The sequence below is a fragment of the Haliotis rubra genome, unplaced genomic scaffold (genome assembly GCF_003918875.1).
Source record: "Haliotis rubra isolate DU_JTF1 unplaced genomic scaffold, ASM391887v1 Scf1093, whole genome shotgun sequence".
Taxonomy (NCBI): domain Eukaryota; kingdom Metazoa; phylum Mollusca; class Gastropoda; order Lepetellida; family Haliotidae; genus Haliotis; species Haliotis rubra.
The window spans coordinates 83,226-110,275 of record NW_025764996.1 but is presented as its reverse complement, the minus strand read 5'-3'; the positions used below and the strand labels follow the sequence as shown (position 1 = coordinate 110,275).

Genomic DNA, 27,050 nt, shown 5'->3' with positions numbered 1-27,050 from the left:
GTATTTACCAATTGCAGATATAGACTATGAGAGTGATCCATTTAACATTCCTAGATCATCCAAAGATAAAATAGTCAATTCAGAGGGATTAAAACTCCTTGATATATGCCGCAATTTTAACATACACGTTTTAAATGGTAGAAACGGGAACGATAAAAATGGAGAATTTACATTCATTGGACACCAAGGAAACAGTGTTGTGGATAATTGTTTGGTTTCCTCATGTTTATATAGATATTTCGAGAACTTTGACATTCTAGCGCAATCCGAATCGGGCCACTTGCCTGTAATAGTAGATTTGAAAACATCACATGACATGACACGTGACAGCAATCACTCCAAGCATGCGCGTGCAGAGATACACAACATTGAGACAGAGCTATGGGACGCTAGCCGTAAGGGTGAGTTTATTCAATACATTTCAGATAATATTAATGAATTCAGCATAATATTTCATGGTGTATTACATGACAGTGTTGAAGGTGCTATTACATCACTGAATGACTTTATCCGTAGAGCCATGCATGCACCCAGGGAACAAACGCACCGACCCACGAGAACACGTGCACACTCACGCTCACGCGCTCGCCCACAGCACACAGCACACACGTGTACAGCCCAGGTGGTTCGACCGTGAATGCGAACAGGCTAAAAGACATAAGTTTGTTTTACTAAATAGATTCAGAAAATCAAATAACTCACTGCATTGTAAACATTATCTAAGGGCAAAGAAGGATTTTAAAACACTTTGTGATAGAAAGAAATCATATTATGAAAAAAGCATTTTAAACGAAATTGTTGATGCTGCAAAGAAACAAGACTGTCGACATTTCTGGAAATCTATAAAGAAATATTCTTTTTGTAGGGAAAATATATCTGTTTATTTAACTATTTCAAAAATCGGCTCGCTGGAGATACGAATAACATTGATAATTCCTTTGGGGAACATGTTCTTAGCTATATAAGTAATCACAACTTTAATGACTGTGAGGATTGTATTACTTCTGATGAATACCTTGGTAATCGTATAACTGATAACGAGATATTGTGTGCAGTAAAAAGTCTGAAATGTGGAAAATCACCCGGGGTAGATGGTATTCAAGTTGAAGTTTTTAAAGAATGTATTTCTTTATTGCTTCCTTTTATGAATAGTCTGTTTAATCGAGTTCTAGACAGCGGCGTTTTTCCAGATTCCTGGAATGTAGGATTGATTGTACCTCTGCATAAGTCGGGTGAAAGGGGTGATCCAAACAATTATAGAGGTATTGCATTATTGAATACACTAAACAAAATATTTACCGCTATATTAGATAATCGCATTAAGGCTTGGATTTCCACTCGAAAACTTTTATCTGAGTGTCAAGCGGGATTTCGAGAAGAGTATTCAACTACGGACCATATATTTACTCTCAACAGTATTATCCATAAATATCTGTGGAAGAAAGGGGGGAAGTTTTATTGTCTTATCGCAGATTTTAAGAAAGCGTTTGATTCCGTTAATAGGTCAAAACTGTTATATGTACTACTACAGTCAGGTATACATGGCAAACTCCAACGTCTTTTACGTAATATGTACACCAATGTGAGAGCATCTGTTAGAACCAGTAAATTTCAAATGAGTGATATATTTGATACATATGCCGGAGTGAGGCAAGGTTGCATTCTATCACCTGTACTTTTCCTGTTATATGTTGAAGAACTTGTTAAGGAAATATTATTAAATGACACGAGAGGTGTATTTATTAACGAACATATCAGAGATCTTGCAATAATGTTATTTTCAGATGATGTCGTGATTCTTACCGATTCTGTTGTCCAGTTACAATGCAAGATAGATACTTTAAATGAATATTGTTTGAAATGGGGTCTTCAGATAAATATTAGTAAAACTAAAGTAATGGTTTTTAAAAATGGGGGTAAAATCTCTAAAAGTGAAAAATGGTTCCTTAATGGCCAAAAATTGGAGGTGGTTCCATATTACAAATATTTAGGTATTATATTTTCGTGTAGAAATGTATTCTCTAGAGCCTGTGAAACATTATCTATGCAAGCTGAACGAGCCCTACATGTCATGAAGAAATTCATATGCAATATAAAGAATTACCGATCCATGCATCATTTAAACTGTTTGATGGAAAATTCAACCAATTTTGTTGTACGGCTCTGAAATATGGGGCATTAACATAAACAAGAATATTGAAAAGGTACATTCAAAGTTCTGTAAGTTCTTGTTGCGTGTTGGCTACAGAACTGCGAACATGGTTATTTTAGCTGAATGTGGACGTTTTCCACTGTTTATTAACGCCCGATGTCGGGTTATTTCATATTGGCTAAGATTGATGAAACAACCAATTTCACGATATTCAAGATGTAGTTATGAAATGCTTAAAACACTAGATGATACCGGAGATATTAATTGGGTTTTATTCGTTAGAACTATTCTTTTTAGTCATGGCTTTGGAAATGTATGGATCGCCCAAAATGTAAGTAATACACAATATTTCATCGAAGTATTCAAGCAGAGGTGCAAAGACATTTATCAACAGGACTGGTATAATGAAATAACGTCATCAACATGTGTCAACTTTTATTCAGAATATAAATATTGTATTAATACAGAAATTTACCTTTCAAAGATTAAATCACCACAACTTAAGCGTACGCTTACTAAATTTAGATGTAACGCTTACAACTTCAAATGCAATAGATATCCAATGTCCAATTTATCGCAAGAAGATGAGTACCATGTATTACTTGTATGCCCGAAATATTTAGAAATAGGAGTTACATATTTGCCTTATTTTTTCTATAACCAACCGTCGAGACATAAATTCTGTATGCTACTTCGCACAGAAAACATTGACTTGTTGTTTAAGCTAGCCCTTGTGTTGTACCACATACTTATATTGAGAGAAAAAATGTAAATTGTGAATGGGTGTTTATGGATCTATTGATTTTCCTATAACTCGCGTATTTACAGGTTGCGCATAAATGCACTGTTATTATTGTACACATGTACTATTGGCCTCAGGGCCACATATACAAATAAATTATGGCTAAATTTGACTACAATCTTCGGCTGCTGAAGGGATGATGTAAATCCAACTTTGGTCGATGTAGGTAGCAAAGGTAAGGAAGTCCCCTTGGTCCTTAGTATGGTGATCAACCTTCAGTTGCTGGTGATCTATAGCCCGTTCTTATATTGTACTGTTATCTCTCGTGACATTTTTATGGTACCTACTAGATGACAGGTTTTTATGTTATACATGAATTGATTTGAATATTGTTCTCGTTACGATATGGCTGCAATATTGTCGATGTGACGTTAAATTTTAACTCACTCACTAACTTACGTGCCATAACACGCAAATTCAGTCCTATTTCTATCCCTGAAATGATTTCAAACCTCGGAAATGGATTAATAAATTATTTTATTATTATATTTATTAACATTGACTGATGGACACATTTAATTAGTGATAGAATATTATAGGTAAATATTTTGTTTTCAATCTATGATGACTGGTATGTCTGCTGGAAACGACAAACTGCTTGGATGATAGATATATGATACATTAAGTATACTTTGAAAATATAATGTCAGAATATACAACTAAATGAAATCAGATGTGTGGTGAACTGCTGGTCAAAACGTAACATTCATTTTTAAAACCAACTGTTAAATTCGGGGCACGGTATTTCTTTAATTATCAGTAAAGTCACGGATGCATAATGACTATAAATCGGCGTTAAACGCTCGTCAGCGGATTCAGATGTAGGCGTATCTCCGATTTGATTACGTTTAGGTCTGTAGTAGAATGAGAAATATTTGTTTGATTTGAATGCAACAATAGCAATAGTTGAGGACTTGTCGTTGGAAAGAGTTGACATATCAGGTGAGTTTTCATTATTTCATCGATGCCATATTATCCGAGACCTACACTGCCTCATGTTCCGACATAGCAAATGGCATCACAATATAACGATATTTCATTGCGTTTTTCCCATCATCTACCATCGTGTCAATTCGTATTGCATAAGGAGATTAAACAAACGATGTTGTTCTAAACTAACAATCGCCGCAAAACAGTTAAAGGTGTTTCGTTGCAAACGACCATTTGTTAGTGAAGGTACAGTAGGACAACGTGTGAGCTTGGCTCTGTTTTACATGTCGAAAGTTGTCGCAGCGCATATTGAGTCGGGAACCAACCAGGAAGCAAGCAGTAGGACTGCCGTTAACATCATTTGAAAAGGAGAGTTATAGCTACTCGGAACAAAAAAATCACCTACTAGTATTAAGGTTTGCTCTGCTTCCGTTGTTTCCTGTTTGTTTTGAGGGGTGGTGAGGTAGCCTGGTGATTAAAATGCTCACTCGTCTCGCCGAAGACACGAGTTCGTTTCCCACATGGGTATAATGTGTGAAGCCCATTTCTGATCACAGGCCCTCGTGTTTTTGCAAGGATTAAAGAGTTTAAGAGAAATATAAAATATTTGAGATGCCCCCCGACTCGAAATGCTTCACAGTGTAATACATTATGACAAGGCCGGACACTTCGGAGTACCCCACCCACCTCCTTTGCCGATCGCTACGCTACCATGACATCCAATCGATTAAAACTTAATGTAAACATAATCATGGATGAATGGCCTATCGATCATCACTCATGACACCTAACAATTCTTTATTATTATTTTTGCAAGTCGATTAAAACCCGATTTTGACTCTCACCTAAACGATCTTGACACAAATGGATGACGATGTGTCCGCACAAAACGGACCGCTCTGGTTGGCTGATGCTTGAAAGGTGACATTTACAACTGATGCTTTCTTTTGAGAAGCCATTGCTCGAAAAATATTCTTACATTAAGCAGTCGATGAAAGGAGAAAAATCCCGCGAATTTATAAAGAATGTGCAGATTTGCAAGCATTGACCAATCAGACGGCTTGATTCGACCAGACTCCCGTTTTGTGCGGACACCTCGTCTTCCATTTGTGTCAAGATCGTTTAGTTGAGGGTCAAAATCAAATCATCTCAAAAGTTTATATTCTTAAAATCTTTAATCCTCGCAAAGACACGAGGGCCTGTGCTTCGGATGTCTCCAAAAGAGTCTGGATATAGCATTCATTCTGCAGGAAGACCTCATAGAAATGGCGGATGTAGACGGTTTTACAGTAATCTTTATGTCCTCGGTATGTTGCAAGGTAACAGTTTCAGTAGTAAGAAGATTTTGGGTTTGATTTGTATTCTGGCCATGAAATTGAATTTACAATCCTCGATGAAACCTTGAAGCCAGTTTTTGATGGTGCTGACGCATACTGCCATAAGCTAATGGACAAACACAACAAAACCATTTCATTTAGATAAGAACTTTCAAGATTCCAAGACTGATGTTGAAAGACACAAGAAGTTGTCATCCATAAAGTTGCAATTGTATGCTCCATTTTTAACTCCCTAACATCTAGATTGCCGATCAAACCATTAACGACAAACAATCAAACTGTTTTTCAAGTTGCCAGTCTTGACCGCTCTACTAAAGCTAATTTCCCCTAGTAGTTGTTGTTGTTGTTGTTGAAGTAGTGGTAGTAGTTGTAGTAGTAATAGTAGAAGTATTAGTAGAAGTATTGGTAGAAATAATAGTAGAAGTAGTAGTAGTAGTTGTAGTGGTAGTAGTAGTAGTAGCAGGTAGTAGCAGTAACAGTGGTAGTAGGTCACCCAACGACTTTCATCTGCTTACTATATGGTCAAGGCTGTTATATGAAAAACTTGTGAGTAACATACGTAACTCACGGTCAAGTGAAATTACTAAACGTATGCTTTGCGATTTATACTTAAATGAATTTTATTCCTCATATTCTGGGAAAAGGACTCAAGACAAACACACGCACGCACGCGCGCAAACACACGCACGCACGCACGCGCGCGCATAGGCGCACACCAAAATCTGAGTTTTAAATTTTTGAGTTTTGTGTAACAGAATACATAGAGTACTCAAGGATCAGACGCAACTTTGAACAGTATCTCAGTTACCTGTTAGTTGATTGTGTAGTGCTTCAATGTGGGTAAGTTCCCCTTAAAATCCAACGTTCTAGGTCCCTGAAGCTGTGACTGTGCGTGGTGCTCGTGTGCACTCCACCGTGGACATTCGAGGCAAACTAGGTTACTGACAAAGCTTGGGCTAACATACGAATACAATGTGGTTATGCTTCATACCTGTGTGACCACATTCCTATGTTATTTGTCCCAGTCCCTGCTAACGTTGCAATCTTCCCTGAGCAGCAGAGCTCCTCAATCACTGATCCGCAGGTAGGAACATTTTCCATGACTAATAATTAGTATATATAACCATGAATCAGTCAATCCAGATAGAAGTAGCCTATTATCACTCATACCGGAAAACACATTGAGTAAAAACCCTGTTAATCCGGACGCTATCGTTTCCAGTGAACCCGCCCAGATAAACACATTTCCAGATAATCCAAGTGTTAACTAGAGTAGTGTCACTTTGGTTCCAGAAGAGGTAGTCTGGAAGAACGCATTTCCAGGTTGTCAAATGTAAAAACTATAATTCAAGGTTGTTATACCGGTGGTCCCTGGGTATCAACGTTTGTCTGTACTTACCTGTGGTCATGTTTAATTGGTAAAGTAAGAGGAAAGCCCTAATTGTTACAGATCGTTATCACTTTGGTGAAACCGACGTAACGGGTATGGTGATGATAAACCGCGCATAATAATCCCACGATCATAGAGTTATGAGTTACCATAGGAGACTAACTCCAGACAGCGAACTGGAAGTGAAAATTACATTATAGATGTAACTGCCTGGGTGTCTCCCGTTACACTTCAGTTCATCACTGTGCTAAAAGCGTGAAACAGCGTAAGATACGTGTGTATTGCTCGATACATTCTGTATATGTCATAGAACATGAACTGTGTTTATATTCCGCAGCAGTTATTTCAAGATTTTATCACTTTTGTAGAAGAAGGTTGTTGTCGGCGCTAAACTGTTTCTCTCTGTCGTCACGCGAGGTCACTCAGCGACATAGGGCCAAATGCAATCCTATAAGCACCCGTCTCACAATGTTCACCAACGCTGATAACACAGCAACGGTTCGTTACTGTAGACAACTCATTATCATCACAATCGTGCTCTGGTGGTTATATAAAATTCCTTTCTAAATAAATTTTCTTTTCTGTCACATCTACATATCAGACAGTGAGTGAGGCAAACTGTGACAAGAGACACAGTATAGCCGGGTGTGTATCCGGTTGACTGACTACTGAGTTTCGACTTAAGCAGTTTCAGGATGAATACCTTCTTACACTTTCCATTTTAATATTTATATATCCCTTTTTTCGAAATGAAACCCTATTTGACATAGCTATGTGTCGTTTAGGTATGATTTCAAAGTTGTGCGGTATTTCGTAACAAGCTACTCTTTTATGAAAACTGATCGAGTGGCGAGTGTGCTACCCGTCTGCGCCAGACATGTAGAGCAAACCCCATGGTGTATGTTATGGGAGCTGGGGGTGTGGGGAAGGGGGGATGGATAGGTGGGTGGTGTTACTTGAGATGATAAGATGATTGTTCCTTGGCATTGACATGTTACCTTTTTATTTGTCAATTTATGAACACTCCTTATCTATAGATGTTTCAATCAATTTAAGAGGGAAGCTACCGTGATATAGCTATACAAATTCAGCATAATAATGATTATGTTTTCATTTAACACTTGTTATGCCTTGGTTCGTAAGTAGAGACTTTAATTTTGAATCAGTCCTTAAAAGAACTGAAGCCAGCAAACCACAACGTAATGCCATATGGGCGAGCTATGTGCAGTACACTACCCTGTGCACTTAAAAGAACCAACTCATCCGATGGTATAGTAACGTACATTATCATTGGACGCAATACTGTGACTATGTGTCCAAGTCCACCCAGCTGCAAATGGGTACCTTGTGAGGGTCAGGCTATGTGATACCTCGCTGCGCCTAACAGGCTGCATCCGTTGAATACTCCCCAGGGAGCTGAATTGGTTAAAGAATGCCAGATAAATGATATCCGTTGATCAAGGAAAACTCCAGCGCCTAGAGAATGTACTAGTTGCGTGAATATGCGCTATATAAATGTCTTATAATAATGTTAATAATAACTAGGATTGCCTCCTGGGCAATACTGGCGGTCTTCAGACTTCCCCCATACACCCCCCGTGGCTACCTTTCCTTGTACCGTTTCTTTGGACGTCAGCTGGAGCGTCCATTTTAACTGTCGGAGTTACGGGTGTTTGAAGAGTATTTCAGGGCTAGAAAGCGTTCAAAACCCAGGCAGAACACGTTTTTGACACGATAGCAGATCGGTGAAATGCAGCCGGGGTCGCGGGGTCATGTACGTTTTAAGTAGTTCTGGAGAAGATATAGTTCTCTCTTGAACAGGCCGTAGATCCGCTGTCCTTGGGTCTACGCTCCATACGATGAGTGTTCTGGAATCGTCGTGATCCTAGCTATCTGACGCATACACGTATGTGCAAATACTGCACTTGTGAAACAACCATAGATTTATGTGTGTATATAGTGCATTTGTTAAACACCCATTCAAAAACAATTTGAAATAAAACTCATATCTCACACTGTACTTACAACGTTTATTCATGCAAACTTGTGGGTAAAAAACATCTGTCGGTGAAATTCACATCGTCTCCCATATCTGCACGTGGACCACGCTTTGCAGTGGTAGTCTCTTTATAGGAGATATCTGTTCTCCCGCGTGAGCGCTCTTATCTGATAGTTTTATAAATAAAACTCATTTTGACTCTGTACTTACAATGTCTATTAATGCAGATTAAAGCTGTCTTTTGCAGTATTCAAGAACATTCCATGAAATATCACAAAATTGACTTACCGGTTCAGGCTGATATTCAGTCATAGTATAAAGAAATATGTTATGAAGGCTCACAGCAAACTGTCTACAAAACATACATTTTGAAAATATACATCTTCTCTGCTGAGGAGTAGCAAATAGGTGACTATTTGGAAACCCACTGGGGGATTTGGAGGTTTTAAAGATGATTTGAAAGTACGACTGCCATGGCCGCTGATTCAATGCAGCTGACACAAACTGCAAAAAAACAAACAGGAACGCACAGCCAAGCACAGCAAAGGACAGGCCGCTGGAGAGATTATATCCTTCCAATTCCAGAACACTAACTCTTTTGAATGTAGACCTATGAACAACGGAGTTACTGTTAAAGAGGGAACTATTTCTGTGGGCACCGGTAAACCAGGACGTGGGCAGTGCTAGATTTTACTGGCGCTTCCTGTGATATGAGATAACTAACTAACTGAAGGAAGCGCCAGTAAAATATAGCAACACTCGCTGCTTCCTTCACTTAGTTATGTCACAACTGAAAGAAAATGCGAAATCCTAATGTCCCTCTCTGGTTGTGGCGTAATTGTGGCGTAACTATTGACTTTTACATAATAATAATGTGAAGCAAAGATGTTCCACATTCCATTATCTACAGTTTGGTACCTTGAAAAACGAAATTCATTGTGTTTGCGCAGAGCTGTGACATTTTTATGAACCCTGTGAAAATGCGTCTTAGAAAATTCTCCGATTTTCAAGGGTGATAACTCCACAACTATTCAAGATATCGACATGCCTTGAACAGGCTATGTAGTCCGGAGTGTGGGCTTTAGAACGATATATCAAACACGATTGTACTAAATGCCGTTCAGGAGGAGGAGAATCTGAAACACAGGCACCGTAAAAACGAGGAAATCGGCAAAAATTTCAGTTTTTCCAAAATTGCGGAAAATCTCTCATGGCGGCCAACTTCCGCTATGCGTTAAATCGATGGAGAATGATGTCTACATTGAGTGAATTTGCTTTATTTATCTCGGTTAGTTTTTGAGTTATTCAGGTGTAAAGATTTCGACATTTTGGGTTCTCTGCCCTTACCGGAAGCCGGAAGTCGGGATTTGTATCAATTGTATCAATTTCAGTATACACGCTATCAACTCTGAAAGTTTCATGCAAATCGACCAAGCGGTTAGGTCAGGGGAGCGGGTACAAAATCTGCACAAATAATAATAATAATAACATTCGGATAATAACAGTAGGTCTTCCAGACTTTCGTCTGAAGACCTAATAAAATGAACAACTGTATTCCAAAATCAAGTTCACAGGTATTACAGTGGCAGTACAAAGGAGAAAGGCAGTATGATACAAGAGCAGTGATTACAGCAATTGCAACAATGGTAACGTTTCCAAAACATAGTCTAGGCTTAGAGTACAGGGTAAGAATGACCTCCACTCAATTGCTAGTCTTCTTGAAACTTGAGATGTAATGTGAAATGGGCGACAAGAGTTAGCTCCCTTTATATAATATACGCGAACTGTCTACAATACTCGGGCTGTGGCACATTCCAGAACTCTGTCTAAATATAGCATACAATATTGTTATAATGAATAGTCTGCCACATAACACTATAAGTAGTCTATACAGTAAAACAGAGCTGATGAAACTAAGTGAGTGAGTGAGTATGGTTTTACGCCGCTTTTGGCAATGTTTCATCAATATCACGGCGGGGGACACCAGAAACGAGCTTCATACATTGTGCCCATGTGGGGAATCGAATCCTGGTCTTCGGCGTGACGAACGAACGCTTTAACCCCTAGGCTACCCCACGGCCCCGATAAAACTAAGAATTTATATATCTTGTCTTGAACCTAGAAAGTTGGATATTTCGTATTCAGTTCATACAGACATATCACAAACAAATGATCAGTATTTATACCAATGCCAAATTTTTACTGACTGTATTTCTTGATCACTGAAAATGATATCACTTTATGATGTGCACTGACAACCCTTAAACCAAAATACTTTTGTTGGGCTGAGTCCCAGGTGCCTGACTCTGAGGTTTTGGGTTCGAATCCCGGATGAGACTCATCCCAACAAAAGCACTAGAATCTGTACTTTACTAAGATAGCGTAATCCCAAATATAACATACGTTACACTTTCTAAATGGCATTGTGTATTCATCGCTTTCGGCCGTGGGAGCCGTGCCAATTTACACTTATCAGTTGTCCGACTTCGAGTTTTGTGGAAGCCGCGATGGCGGCTCACTTTGTGTGCTGGCGATTAACAACACAAATGCTAGTATCTGTACTTAACTAAGAAAGCTTAATCCCAAATATAGCATATGTTATATTATGCAGATTTAAAGAAATACTCGATTTTTTTAAAACTTGAGTCATCTACACTTGCATTACTTCGGGCAATTCTCCCACATGAAGTTGACATTTAACTGTTCTTAGGGGCGCTAAAACCACAGCGCAGTGACTTTTCATTTGAAATGAAACAGCCACAGATTTACTTCTGATGTCGCATACATACGGGAGAACAAACACCTAAAACCCGTATCTAGATCCGCTTTAAAGTTGGTCTTCAGCAACCCATGCTTGTCGAAAGACGCAACTAGCGGATCAGGTGGTCAGGTTCGCTGCCTTGAGTGGCATATGGCATTATGTCAGAATTGCGTAGATCTATAGTCATGATGTCAATCACTGGATTATCAGGTCCCGACTCTATCTTTTGCAGACCACCTACATGTAACTGGAATATTGCAGAGAATATATGCTGCCACGAGGCAACGAGATGTGGACGCTTCATCCGTTTTATCGAGTCATAAAGTTGGTGATGTGTAGATATATGCAGTTATGACCCTTGTGGTATTAAGTCTCAGCCGAAATATTTCTTTTCCAGTTAACTATAATTGTTTTGTCATGACAGAAAAAGAAGCAGCAGCTTCTCACGACTTGGTTGGAATTAATCCTGACTGTGATGTTAAACAGGGAACGACCAAAATAATGTACAGACCTTAATGGTATAACGTGCTGCTGAGTGAAATGTGCCTCATATGTTACCGTGTGTGCGTGTGTGCGTGCGCGCGTTTACCCTCAGCAACATTGCATATATAGACAGACATATTTATTGTATGTGGCCCTGAGGCCAATAGTACATGTGTACAATAATAACAGTGCATTTATGCGCAACCTGTAAATACGCGAGTTATAGGAAAATCAATAGATCCATAAACACCCATTCACAATTTACATTTTTTCTCTCAATATAAGTATGTGGTACAACACAAGGGCTAGCTTAAACAACAAGTCAATGTTTTCTGTGCGAAGTAGCATACAGAATTTATGTCTCGACGGTTGGTTATAGAAAAAATAAGGCAAATATGTAACTCCTATTTCTAAATATTTCGGGCATACAAGTAATACATGGTACTCATCTTCTTGCGATAAATTGCAGATTGGACATTGGATATCTATTGCATTTGAAGTTTTGGCAAATCGCGCCGCTTGGACTTTGAGTGAGTGAGTATGGTTTTACGCAGCTTTTAGCAATATTCCAGCAATATCATGTCGGGGGACACCAGAAATGGGCTTCACACAATGTGCCCATGTGCGGATTCGAACCCGGGTCCTAGGCATGACGAGCCAACGCTTTAACCACTAGGCTACCCCACCGCCCCGCTTGGACTTTGAAGTTGTAAGCGTTACATCTCAATTTTGCAGTAAACGTACGCTTAAGTTGTGGTGATTTAATCTTTGAAAGGTAAATTTCTGTATTAATACAATATTTATATTCTGAATAAAAGTTGACACATGTTGATGACGTTATTTCATTATACCAGTCCTGTTGATAAATGTCTTTGCATCTCTGCTTGAATACTTCGATGAAATATTGTGTATTACTTACATTTTGAGAGAGCCATAAATTTCCAAAGCCATGACTAAAAAGAATAGTTCTAACGAATGAAACCCAATTAATATCTCCGGTATCATCTAGTGTTTTAGGTATTTCATAACTACATCTTGAATATCGTGAAATTGGTTGTTTCATCAATCTTAGACAATATGAAATAACCCGACATCGGGCGTTAATAAACAGTGGAAAACGTCCAAATTCCGCTAAACCTTGTTCGCAGTTCTGTAGCCAACACGCAACAAAAACTTATATACCTGTAGTTTAGGTAACTGAATCCGGACCGGTCAGTCCAGTGGTTGATATCACGATCAGCGAACACCTGACCCACCCTCCTACCACCATGGAAACAATGCTCACACGGAATCTTCACGGGTTCCCAGTTAAGTCGCCTCTTATGGTTGCAGTGGACATATCCCGCCCAAGGAGGAAACCTGTCAGCAAACACGGAAAATGATCTTCAGAGCATAAATATTTATATAAATTAATTCTGCAGGTTTATCACAGTGACAATGTCGAAGTTCGAGGAAGTAAAAAGGGAGATAAGCCAATACGACTATGTGAGGTTTGCCCTCTGTGACCTGAATGGCATGAATCGTGGTCAAGTGGTAGCTGGTCGCTATGCCGCCAAATATATGGACGAAGGGGTGGACATGTACGAAGGTAAGCATACGTCTAAAATCCTCATGCAATATAGTTACAGCAGCACATTAGACATTAATTAAAACATATACATGGACAAGATTCCTGAGCAATGACAATTGATCCCTATAAAGTATGTTCTTTTAGACAGGGTATCCTTGAGTATACATTGTGTGTACTTATAGTAGTACCGTCATTAGGGGTGACGTTGTGGTGTGTACATGTAGAAGTACCGTCATTAGGGGTGACGTCGTGTGTACAGGTAGAAGTACCGTCATTAGGGGTGACGTTGTGTGTACAGGTAGAAGTACCGCCATTAGGGGTGACGTTGTGTTGTACTAGTAGAAGTACCGTCATGAGGGGTGACGTTGTGTGTACAGGTAGAAGTACCGCCATTAGGGGTGACGTTGTGTGTACATGTAGAAGTACCGCCATTAGGGGTGACGTTGTGTGTACATGTAGAAGTACCGCCATTAGGGGTGACGTTGTGTGTACATGTAGAAGTACCGCCATTAGGGGTGACGTTGTGTGTACATGTAGAATATCGTCATTAAGGGTGAGATCATGTGTACGTCGTACTTGTATAAGTATCGTCATTAAGGGTGACATTGGGTGTACATACAAAGTATCGCCATTACCGCCATTAGGGGTGACATTGTGTTGTACTAGTAGAGGTACCGCCGTTAGGGGTGACATTGTGTTGTATTAGTAGAGGTACCGCCGTTAGGGATGACATAGTGTTGTACTAGTAGAGGTACCGCCGTTAGGGGTGACATTGTGTTGTACTAGTAGAGGTACCGCCGTTAGGGGTGACATTGTGTTGTACTAGTAGAGGTACCGCCGTTAGGGGTGACATAGTGTTGTATTAGTAGAGGTACCGCAGTTAGGGGTGACATTTTGTTGTACTAGTAGAGGTACCGCCGTTAGGGGTGACATAGTGTTGTATTAGTAGAGGTACCGCCGTTAGGGGTGACATTGTGTTGTACTAGTAGAGGTACCGCCGTTAGGGGTGACATTGTGTTGTACTAGTAGAGGTACCGCCGTTAGGGGTGACATAGTGTTGTATTAGTAGAGGTACCGCAGTTAGGGGTGACATTGTGTTGTACTAGTAGAGGTACCGCCATTACGGGTGACATCATGTGTGCTTGTAAAAGTATCGCCATTAGGGGTGACATTCTGTGTGATTGTAGAAATATCGTCATTAAGGGTAACATTGTGTGTGCTTGTAGACGTATCGTCTTTAAGGCTGACATTGTGTGTGATTGTAGAAATATCGTCATTAAGGGTGACATTGAGTGTGCTTGTAGAAATATCTTCATTAAAGGTGATGTTGTGTGTGCTTTTACAAATATCGCCATTAAGGGTGACATTATGTGTGATTGTAGAAATATCGTCATTACGGGTGACATTGTGTGTGACTGTAGAAATATCGTGATTAAGGGTGACATTGTGTGTGATTGTAGAAATATCGTCATTACGGGTGACATTGTGTGTGATTGTAGAAATATCGTCATTAAGGGTGACATTGTGTGTGATTGTAGAAATATCGTCATTACGGGTGACATTGTGTGTGATTGTAGAAATATCGTGATTAAGGGTGACATTGTGTGTGATTGTAGAAATATCGTCATTACGGGTGACATTGTGTGTGATTGTAGAAATATCGTTATTAAGGGTGACATTGTGTGTGATTGTAGAAATATGGTCATGAAGGGTGATTATGTGTGTGCTTGTAGAAATATCGTCATTAGGGTGACATTGTGTGTGCTTGTACAAATATCGTCATTACGGGTGACATTGTGTGTGCTTGCAGAAATATCGTCATTAAGGGTGACATTGTGTGTGATTTTAGAAATATCGTCATGAAGGGTGACATTGTGTGTGATTGTAGAAATATGGTCATGAAGTGTGATTTTGTGTGTGCTTGTACAAATATCGTCATTAAGGGTGATTTTGTGTGTGCTTGTACAAATATCGTCATTAAGGGTGACATTGTGTGAGACCGTAGAAATATCGTCATTAAGGGTGACATTGTGTGCTATTTTAGAAATATCCTCATTAAGGGTGACATTGTGTGTGATTGTAGAAATATCGTCATTACGGGTGACATTGTGTGTGCTTGTAGAAATATCGTGATTAAGGGTGACATTGTGTGTGATTTTAGAAATATCGTCATGAAGGGTGACATTGTGTGTGATTGTAGAAATATGGCCATGAAGTGTGATTTTGTGTGTGCTTGTACAAATATCGCCATTAAGGGTGATTTTGTGTGTGATTGTAGAAATATCGTCATTAAGGGTGACATTGTGTGTGATTGTAGAAATATCGTCATTAAGGGTGACATTGTGTGCTATTTTAGAAATATCGTCATTAAGGGTGACATTGTGTGTGATTGTAGAAATATCGTCATTAAGGGTGACATTGTGTGTGATTGTAGAAATATCGTCATTAAGGGTGACATTGTGTGTTATTGTAGAAATATCGTCATTAAGGGTGACATTGTGTGTGATTGTAGAAATATCGTCATTAGGATGACATTGTCTGTGCTTGTAGAAATATCGTCATTAAGAGTGACATTGTGTGTGATTTTAGAGTATCGTGATTAAGGGTGACATTGTGTGTGATTGTAGAAATATCGTCATTAAGGGTGACATTGTGTGTTATTGTAGGAATATGGTCATTAAGGGTGACATTGTCTGTGATTGTAGAAATATCGTCATTAGGGTGACATTGTGTGTGATTGTAGAAATATCGTCATGAAGGGTGACATTGTGTGTGATTGTAGAAATATCGTCATTAAGGGTGGCATTGTGTGTGCTTGTAGAAATATCGTCATAAAGGGTGACATTGTGTGTTATTGTAGAAATATCGTCATTAGGATGACATTGTGTGTGATTGTAGAAATATCGTCCTTACGGGTGACATTGTGTGTGCTTGTAGAAATATCGTCATGAAGGGTGACATTGTGTGTGATTGTAGAAATATCGTCATTAAGGGTGACATTGTGTGTGCTTGTAGAAATATCGTCATGAAGGGTGACATTGTGTGTGCTTGTAGAAATATCGTCATTAAGGGTGACATTGTGTGTGCTTGTAGAAATATCGTCATTAAGGGTGACATTGTGTGTGATTGTAGAAATATCGTCATTAAGGGTGACATTGTGTGTGATTGTAGAAATATCGTCATTAAGGGTGACATTGTGTGTTATTGTAGAAATATCGTCATTAAGGGTGACATTGTCTGTGATTGTAGAAATATCGTCATTAAGGGTGACATTGTGTGTGATTTTAGAAATATCGTCATGAAGGGTGACATTGTGTGTGATTGTAGAAATATCGTCATTAAGGGTGGCATTGTGTGTGCTTGTAGAAATATCGTCATAAAGGGTGACATTGTGTGTGATTGTAGAAATATCGTCATTAAGGGTGACATTGTGTGTGATTGTAGAAATATCGTCCTTACAGGGGTGACATTGTGTGTGCTTGTAGAAATGTCGTCATTAAGGGTGACACTGTGTGTGCTTGTAGATATATCGTCATTAAGGGTGACATTGTGTGTGTTTGTAGAAATATTGTGATTAAGGGTGACATTGTGTGTGATTGTAGAAATATCGTCATTAAGGGTGACATTGTGTGTGATTGTAGAAATATCGTCATGAAGGGTGACATTGTGTGTGATTGTAGAAATATGGTCATGAAGGGTAATTTTGTGTGTGATTGTAGAAATATCATCATGAAGGGTGACATTGTGTGTGCTTGTAGAAATATCGTCATTAAGGGTGATTTTGTGTGTGCTTGTAGAAATATCGTCATTAAGGGTAACATTGTGTGTGCTTGTACAAATATCGTCATTAAAGGTGATATTGTGTGTGCTTGTAGAAATATCGTCATGATGGATGACATCGTGTATGCTTCTAGAAATATGGTTATTAAGGGTGACATTGTGTGTTATTGTAGAAATATCGTCATTAAGGGTGACATTGTGTGTGATTGTAGAAATATCGTCATTAGGATGACATTGTCTGTGCTTGTAGAAATATCGTCATTAAGAGTGACATTGTGTGTGATTCTAGAAATATCGCCATTAAGGTCGGTGTTGTGTGTGCTTGTACAAATATCGTCACTAAGGATGACATTGTGTGAGATCGTAGAAATATCGTCATTAAGGGTGACATTGTGTGCTATTTTAGAAATATCGTGATTAAGGGTGACATTGTGTGTGATTGTAGAAATATCGTCATTACGGGTGGCATTGTGTGTGATTGTAGAATATCGTCATTAAGGGTGGCATTGTGTGTGCTTGTAGAAATATCGTCATTAAGGGTGACATTGTGTGTTATTGTAGAAATATCGTCATTAAGGATGACATTGTGTGTGATTGTAGAAATATCGTCATTAGGATGACATTATGTGTGCTTGTAGAAATATCGTCATTAGGATGACATTGTGTGTGATTGTAGAAATATCGTCCTTACGGGTGACATTGTGTGTGTTTGTAGAAATATCGTGATTAAGGGTGACATTGTGTGTGATTGTAGAAATATCGTCATTAAGGGTGACATTGTGTGCGCTTGTAGAAATATCGTCAGGAAGGGTGACATTGTGTGTGATTGTAGAAATATGGTCATGAAGGGTAATTTTGTGTGTGATTGTAGAAATATCATCATGAAGGGTGACATTGTGTGTGCTTGTAGAAATATCGTGATTAAGGGTGATGTTGTGTGTGCTTGTAGAAATATTGTCATTAATGGTGACATTTTGTGAGATTGTAGAAATATCGTAATTAAGGGTGACATTGTATGCGATTGTAAAAAAAACATCGTTATTAATTAAAAAGGGTGACATTGTGTGTGATTGTAGAAATATCGTCATTACGGGTGACATTGTGTGTGATTGTAGAAATATCGTGATTAAGGGTGACATTGTGTGTGATTGTAGAAATATCGTCATTACGGGTGACATTGTGTGTTATTGTAGAAATATTGTGATTAAGGGTGACATTGTGTGTGATTGTAGAAATATCGTGATTAAGGGTGACATTGTGTGTGATTTTAGAAATATCGTCATGAAGGGTGACATTGTGTGTGATTGTAGAAATATCGTCATTAAGGGTGGCATTGTGTGTGCTTGTAGAAATATCGTCATAAAAAGTGACATTGTGTGTTATTGTAGAAATATCGTCATTACGGGTGACATTGTGTGTGATTGTAGAAATATCGTCATTAGGATGACATTGTGTGTGATTGTAGAAATATCGTCCTTACGGGTGACATTGTGAGTGATTGTAGAAATGTGGTCATTAAGGGTGACATTGTGTGTGATTGTAGAAATATGGTCATGAAGGGTAATTTTGTGTGTGATTGTAGAAATATCGTCATGAAGGGTGACTTTGTGTGTGCTTGTAGAAATATCGTCATTAAGGGTGATGTTGTGTGTGCTTGTAGAAATATTGTCATTAAGGTTGACATTGTGTGAGATTGTAGAAATATCGTAATTAAGGGTGACATTGTGTCCGATTGTAGAAATATGGTTATTAAGGGTGTCATTGTGTGCGCTTGTAGAAATATCGTGATTAAGGGTGACATTGTGTGTGATTGTAGAAATATCGTCATTAAGGGTGACATTGTGTGTTATTGTAGAAATATCGTAATTAAGGGTGACATTGTGTGCGATTGTAGAAATATCGTTATTAATTAAAAAGGGTGGCATTGTGTGTGATTGTAAAAATATCGTCATTAAGGGTGACATTGTGTGTGATTGTAGAAATATCGTGATTAAGGGTGACATTGTGTGTGATTGTAGAAATATCGTCATTAAGGGTGACATTGTGTGTTATTGTAGAAATGTGGTCATTAAGAATGACATTGTGTGTGATTGTAGAAATATCGTCATTAGGGTGACATTGTGTGTGATTTTAGAAATATCGTCATGAAGGGTGACATTGAGTGTGATTGTAGAAATATCGTCATGAAGGTTGACATTGTGTGTGATTGTAGAAATATCGTCATTAGGATGACATTGTGTGTGATTGTAGAAATATCGTCCTTACGGGTGACATTGTGTGTGATTGTAGAAATATCGTGATTAAGGGTGACATTGTGTGTGATTGTAGAAATATGGTCATGAAGGGTAATTTTGTGTGTGATTGTAGAAATATCGTCATGAAGGGTGGCATTGTGTGTGCTTGTAGAAATATCGTCATTAAGGGTGATGTTGTGTGTGCTTGTAGAAATATTGTCATTAAGGGTGACATTGTGTGAGATTGTAGAAATATCGTAATTAAGGGTGACATTGTGTGCGATTGTAGAAATATCGTTATTAAGGGTGTCATTGTGTGCGCTTGTAGAAATATCGTCATTACGGGTGACATTGTGTGTGATTGTAAAAATATCGTGATTAAGGGTGACATTGTGTGTGATTGTAGAAATATCATCATTAAGGGTGACATTGTGTGTTATTGTAGAAATATCGTCATTAAGGGTGACATTGTCTGTGATGGTAGAAATATCGTCATTAGGGTGACATTGTGTGTGATTTTAGAAATATCGTCATGAAGGGTGACATTGTGTGTGCTTGTAGAAATATCGTCATTAAGGGTGACATTGTGTGTTATTGTAGAAATATCGTCATTAAGGATGACATTGTGTGTGATTGTAGAAATATCGTCATTAGGATGACATTGTGTGTGCTTGTAGAAATATCGTCATTAGGATGACATTGTGTGTGATTGTAGAAATATCGTCCTTACGGGTGACATTGTGTGTGATTGTAGAAATGTCGTCATTAAGGGTGACATTGTGTGTGATTGTAGATATTTCGTCATTAGGATGACATTGTGTGTGCTTGTAGAAATATCGTCAGGAAGGGTGACATTGTGTGTGATTGTAGAAATATGGTCATGAAGGGAAATTTTGTGTGTGATTGTAGAAATATCATCATGAAGGGTGACATTGTTTGTGCTTGTAGAAATATCGTCATTAAGGGTGACATTGTTTGTTATTGTAGAAATATCGTCATTAAGGATGACATTGTGTGTGATTGTAGAAATATCGTCATTAGGATGACATTGTGTGTGCTTGTAGAAATATCGTCATTAGGACGACATTGTGTGTGATTGTAGAAATATCGTCCTTACGGGTGACATTGTGTGTGATTGTAGAAATGTCGTCATTAAGGGTGACATTGTGTGTGATTGTAGATATTTCGTCATTAGGATGACATTGTGTGTGCTTGTAGAAATATCGTCAGGAAGGGTGACATTGTGTGTGATTGTAGAAATATGGTCATGAAGGGAAATTTTGTGTGTGATTGTAGAAATATCATCATGAAGGGTGACATTGTTTGTGCTTGTACAAATATCGTCATTAAGGGTGATGTTGTGTGTGCTTGTAGAAATATTGTCATTAATGGTGACATTTTGTGAGATTGTAGAAATATCGTTATTAAGGGTGACATTGTGTGCGATTGTAGAAGTATCGTTATTAATTAAAAAGGGTGACATTGTGTGTGATTGTAGAAATATCGTCATTACGGGTGACATTGTGTGTGATTGTAGAAATATCGTGATTAAGGGTGACATTGTGTGTGATTGTAGAAATATCGTCATGAAGGGTGACATTGTGTGTTATTGTAGGAATATGGTCATTAAGGGTGACATTGTCTGTGATTGTAGAAATATCCTCATTAGGGTGACATTGTGTGTGATTTTAGAAATATCGTCATGAAGGGTGACATTGTGTGTGATTGTAGAAATATCGTCATTAAGGGTGGCATTGTGTGTGCTTGTAGAAATATCGTCATAAAGGGTGACATTGTGTGTTATTGTAGAAATATCGTCATTACGGGTGACATTGTGTGTGATTGTAGAAATATCGTCAGGAAGGGTGACATTGTGTGTGATTGTAGAAATATGGTCATGAAGGGAAATTTTGTGTGTGATTGTAGAAATATCATCATGAAGGGTGACATTGTTTGTGCTTGTACAAATATCGTCATTAAGGGTGATGTTGTGTGTGCTTGTAGAAATATTGTCATTAATGGTGACATTTTGTGAGATTGTAGAAATATCGTTATTAAGGGTGACATTGTGTGCGATTGTAGAAGTATCGTTATTAATTAAAAAGGGTGACATTGTGTGTGATTGTAGAAATATCGTCATTACGGGTGACATTGTGTGTGATTGTAGAAATATCGTGATTAAGGGTGACATTGTGTGTGATTGTAGAAATATCGTCATGAAGGGTGACATTGTGTGTTATTGTAGGAATATGGTCATTAAGGGTGACATTGTCTGTGATTGTAGAAATATCCTCATTAGGGTGACATTGTGTGTGATTTTAGAAATATCGTCATGAAGGGTGACATTGTGTGTGATTGTAGAAATATCGTCATTAAGGGTGGCATTGTGTGTGCTTGTAGAAATATCGTCATAAAGGGTGACATTGTGTGTTATTGTAGAAATATCGTCATTACGGGTGACATTGTGTGTGATTGTAGAAATATCGTCATTAGGATGACATTGTGTGTGATTGTAGAAATATCGTCCTTACGGGTGACATTGTGTGTGATTGTAGAAATGTCGTCATTAAGGGTAACATTGTGTGTGATTGTAGATATTTCGTCATTAGGGTGACATTGTGTGTGTTTGTAGAAATATTGTGATTAAGGGTGACATTGTGTGTGATTGTAGAAATATCGTCATTAAGGGTGACATTGTGTGTGATTGTAGAAATATCGTCATGAAGGGTGACATTGTGTGTGATTGTAGAAATATAGTCATGAAGGGTAATTTTGTGTGTGATTGTAGAAATATCGTCATGAAGGGTGACATTGTGTGTGCTTGTAGAAATATCGTCATTAAGGGTGACATTGTGTGAGATTGTAGAAATATCGTAATTAAGGGTGACATTGTGTGCGATTGCAGAAATATCGTTATTAACGGTGTCATTGTGTGTGCTAGTAGAAATATCGTCATTACGGGTGACATTGTGTGTGTTTGTAAAAATATCGTGATTAAGGGTGACATTGTGTGTGATTGTAGAAATATCGTCATTAAGGGTGACATTGTGTGTTATTGTAGAAATATCGTCATTAAGGGTGACATTGTCTGTGATTGTAAAAATATCGTCATTAGGGTGACATTGTGTGTGATTTTAGAAATATCGTCATGAAGGGTGACATTGTGTGTGATTGTAGAAATATCGTCATTAAGGGTGACATTGTGTGTGATTGTAGAATATCGTCATTAAGGGTAGCATTGTGTGTGCTTGTAGAAATATCGTCATGAAGGGTGATTTTGTGTGTGCTTATAGAAATATCGTCATTAAGGGTAACATTGTGTGTGCTTGTACAAATATCGTCATTAAAGGTGATATTGTGTGTGCTTGTAGAAATATCGTCATTTAAGGTGATATTGTGTGTGCTTGTAGAAATATCGTCATGATGGATGACATCGTGTGTGCTTCTAGAAATATGGTTATTAAGGGTGACATTTTGTGTGATTGTAGAAATATCGTTTTTAAGGGTGACATTGTGTGTGCTTGTAGAAATATGGTTATTAAGGGTGACATTTTGTGTGCTTGTAGAACTATCACCATTAAAGGTGATATTGTGTGTTCTTGTAGAAATGTCGTCATTAAGGGTTACATTGTGAGTGCTTGTAGAAAGAAGCAATAAAGAACCATTTTTGGAAGGATTGTCTTAAAAGCATATCGTGATTTTGCAAAGCAAATAAGGCAAAGCACATTTCAAAATTTCCTTGCCGAGAGCATTTTCTTTAACTCCAATAGTGTTATATGTAAACAGATTTTCTTCAATAAAAGCATGAGTGAAAAAAGGCATAACTCAAATAATTCATATCCTTACCGATGGTAATACATTTATGTCCTTTACAGAATTTAAAGAATATTATAAAGAATATATATTATATTGTGAATGTTAATTTTTGTGTGTGTTGATTTCTGCGAAGAGCTTTCTTAAAAAATGGTATTTGTTTTACCAAGTGATCCTGTTTCCCCTAGTGTAAATTCGGTTTTAAAGGAACTTGCATCTGTTAAAAAGGGTTCAAAAAGACTTTACTTTATATTCCTTTCTTACAAAAAATTCATTAAATCACAGCTTAAATGGCAAAATGACACTGTCTTATTCCAAAATTTTGACTGGCAGAACATTTATACAATAATTGCAACAAATGTATATTTATTTAAAATTGGTAAGATTGAGAGTCCTCTGTGCAGTTTCTGTAGTTCTGAACAAGAAAGTATTTTGCATCTTTTGGGGGATGTCATGAAGTGAAGGCTTTGTTGGAATAAATTACTTCTTTGGAGAACTAATAGCTGTGACCATATTTATAATATGAATATGAAGTGCAGAACGGAAAGGAAAATGTAATTACTGATAGGGTTTTTGACTTGAGTTTAATTCTTTCAAGGCTTTATATTTTTAAACGTATATTAAAAAGGTAAACCTATCTCTCAAGAATTTCCAATATGAATTAAAAAAATACAAATTCAATAGAAAAACAAATCTTTACTGACAACTGTGAACAAAATACATTTTATTTGCAGTGGATGTCCTACCACTCATAGTTTCAAGACTCCAGTTAACTGATTTCAGTATACTAAATGTTCAGATATGTCCATCCTTTATAATGTTATATTATAATGTTTGGTATATTTACCATATTCCTTGGTCAAGTGTGAATGAAAGTTGTGAAAAATGTCTATCTTAGCTTTGCTTGATATGTTCCTGTGTATTCACACCAGCAGCTTATCACTATTCATGTAGACCTTTTGTATTGTTTGTTTATACTGTGTGTTCTTTCGGTATGCATGTGTGTGACAGTTTTATCTTGTTAAAACTCTGAATCCTTCATCATGTTTCTTTTTATTCTCCAAGAGGGCAGGAAATTCCCTGGTCCCTTTATCCCTACCTTTAACAGGGATTCAGTAATAAAATATCAATTACAAAAACAATTATTAAACTATTATTGGTAAGACAAGGTTACTAACTTATTCTTCTTTGCAATCTAAGATTATCAGAGTTTTAACAATCGCTTGAATGCTATTGTGACAGAGTAACCACTCTAAAAATGTGGTATTATTATATCAACATATTCAATTATACCTGCTTGAGGATCACAAGTGTATTAGTCTGTGACGGACAAAATTGCGTTGTTTATTCATAAATACCTTGGTTTCGTTGCAGACACATTGTTATTAGGCCCAAGATCTGAATTAGTGGACTTATTCCACGAGAAGTACTATAACCTTGGCAATATGTTGATCTTCCCCGACCATTACACACTGAGGTCGATTCCATGGGCTCCGGAGGGAGTGAAAGTAGCCGAGATCTTGTGCGAGTCTCGATGGAAGAAAGATGGCTCTCCGCAAGAAGCTTGTCCTCGGTATGTTGCAAGACAACAGTTTCAGAGATTGAGTGACCTTGGATTTGATTTGTATTCCGGCCATGAAATTGAATTTAAACTCTTTGACCAGGAAACCTTGGAGCCAGTGTTTACAGGAGAAGATGCGTTCAGCCACAGACTATTTAACAAACATAGCAAAGTGCTATTTCACTTTGATAAGCAATTTCAACAATCCAAGATAGACGTTGAAAGGTATCATCTCGAAATTGGACCTGGGCTTTTTGAAGCAGTGACAGAACCAAAGTATGGAATCGAGAGCGCGGACATGGCCTTCAGTCTACAGGAAGGCCTCTTGGAAATGGCTGATGCTGAAGGTCTGAGAGTCAGTTTCATGTCTCATTCTGTATATAATGAAATGGGAATCTGCAAGCATTTTAATTTTTCTCTTTGGAATAGATCTGGTGAAAACATGTTTTATGATGGAAGTTCCCCAGACAAACTGTCTGAAGTTGCCAAGAAATGGATTGCTGGTATACTGAAACACAGTAAAGCTATCTGCGCCTTTGCAAACCCTACCGTCAACTGCTATAGGAACCTGGGTAAACTTGCGTATCCGTCAATTATCTACTGGGGAATTGAAGACCGACAGTCATGCATTCGTGTTAAAAACGAAGGGCCTTCCAAAACATACTTTGAGAACAGACTACCAGGCGGAAAGAGCAACCTGTATCTCGTAGTGGCGTCTACTATTGCTGCAGGACTGGATGGCGTCATTAAGAACATGGAGTGCCCATCCCCGGGCAAACCAGAGAACGGTGAATCTCTCCCTCTTTCCCTGTCTGAAGCTCTGGATGAGCTGGAAAAGGATGAAGATTTGTCCAATGCCTTAGGGAAAGAGCTGGTGACATGGTTTGTCAAGAGCAAGAGGGATTCGGAGGTCGCTAAGTACAAATCGGTTAAGACCGACGAAGAAAAATTTGCTATGGAAACAGCAGCATATCTCTGATGTGTTAAAATCTCGAGCTATATATTCCCTTTAAATTCGTTTGGCACTTTAGTTATTAGACTCTAGTTTGATTGGACAGTCATAAAAATATGCCTCTGATTGAAACAGCCTATTTGTAAATGAGTTTACGCTGAAGCATATGTGTATGAGAAGGCACAAAGTCACTGTTGAAAGTAAAGGTGTCAGAAAGTGTTGGTTACAAAATATGGAGGATCAGCATCGAAAGACCGTGAAACGCCCGATAACAATCGATTCAAACTATTTGAAACAGAACAAGTCTGGCGTGGTCATGCCTAGCAGTTTAAAGGATGTTTATGTGGAGGCTATCCTTTGTTGTCATGAAATAGTATATTCCAGTTGGTGAAGAGACGCCAAACAAATAGAAGACGAGAAAAGAAGCCGTCAGAAAATGCAAAGTTCAACTACGGTATAAAGAAGTTCCACGAATTTGTCAGTTAGCTCAGAAATGCCATTACCATGAAAGAAACTGCCAATTGCCTAAATTATATTCTGATTGGTTATATTCTCAGTTAAGAAAAACTCTCACTTACGTATGAGTATCAATATCCTCTTTCTTTGGTTTATTTTTTAAAATATATTTACAAAATTGAAGACCCCATACATCTCCAGAATATAATAGGTGACAGCCCGCACCCACCCCTAAAATGATCACCAGAGACACGCACACACTCACATACATCACACGTACACACGTACACGCGCACGCACACATCCCCCACCCTCTAGCCACAAATTATGAACGGTCCCTTAGTCCCGTCCAGAACCAGCAGTTACACGCATACGCACTACTCACTTTCTAAAATAGCGGTTGCTCCTTCAGGTGATAAAGTTGCTGGTGATTTACCATTTAAATTGTATTTTCTGTTCTCCTGAGCATAGTTTTATACGTAGATATAAAGATTTCTGTTGTACGCTTTCGTAAAATAAGACGGACACCAGCAATGGGATGTTTCACAATTCTCCCTGTGATTCGGGGTTGAAAAAGTCCCTAAGAGTTTTGGTGCAATGATCGAATAAATGCCTCATTCTATTACAAATTATATATTCAAAAACACAATAACGCTTAATGCCGGACAATATTTACGTATGGAAATGTCGGATCAGTAACAATGGAGGCCTCACGCAGTCCTCCCACAGCAAATGAATGGCAACAGGTCATATATTGGTAACAGGGATGGCTCCGTGAAGACTGATTATGCAAATCGGTGATCTAATGAATAAAATAATATATCACAAAA

At 38.2% G+C, this 27,050-nt stretch overlaps 1 protein-coding gene across 2 annotated transcripts; it reads left to right on the top strand.

The window, feature by feature from the left end:
- The first annotated feature begins 343 nt into the window (after positions 1-343).
- LOC124283416 (lengsin-like) lies at positions 344-27,050 on the top strand. Of its 2 annotated transcripts, none has more exons than XM_046719482.1 (3): positions 344-401; positions 13,276-13,442; positions 24,626-27,050. In XM_046719482.1, the coding sequence occupies exons 2-3, from the start codon at positions 13,292-13,294 to the stop codon at positions 25,789-25,791; spliced, it is 1,317 nt and encodes a 438-aa protein (XP_046575438.1). In that variant the 5' UTR covers positions 344-401; positions 13,276-13,291; the 3' UTR covers positions 25,792-27,050. The 2 variants fall into 2 exon arrangements, with proteins under 2 accessions (XP_046575438.1, XP_046575431.1); XM_046719475.1 differs by lacking the exon at positions 344-401 and adding an exon at positions 6,054-6,305.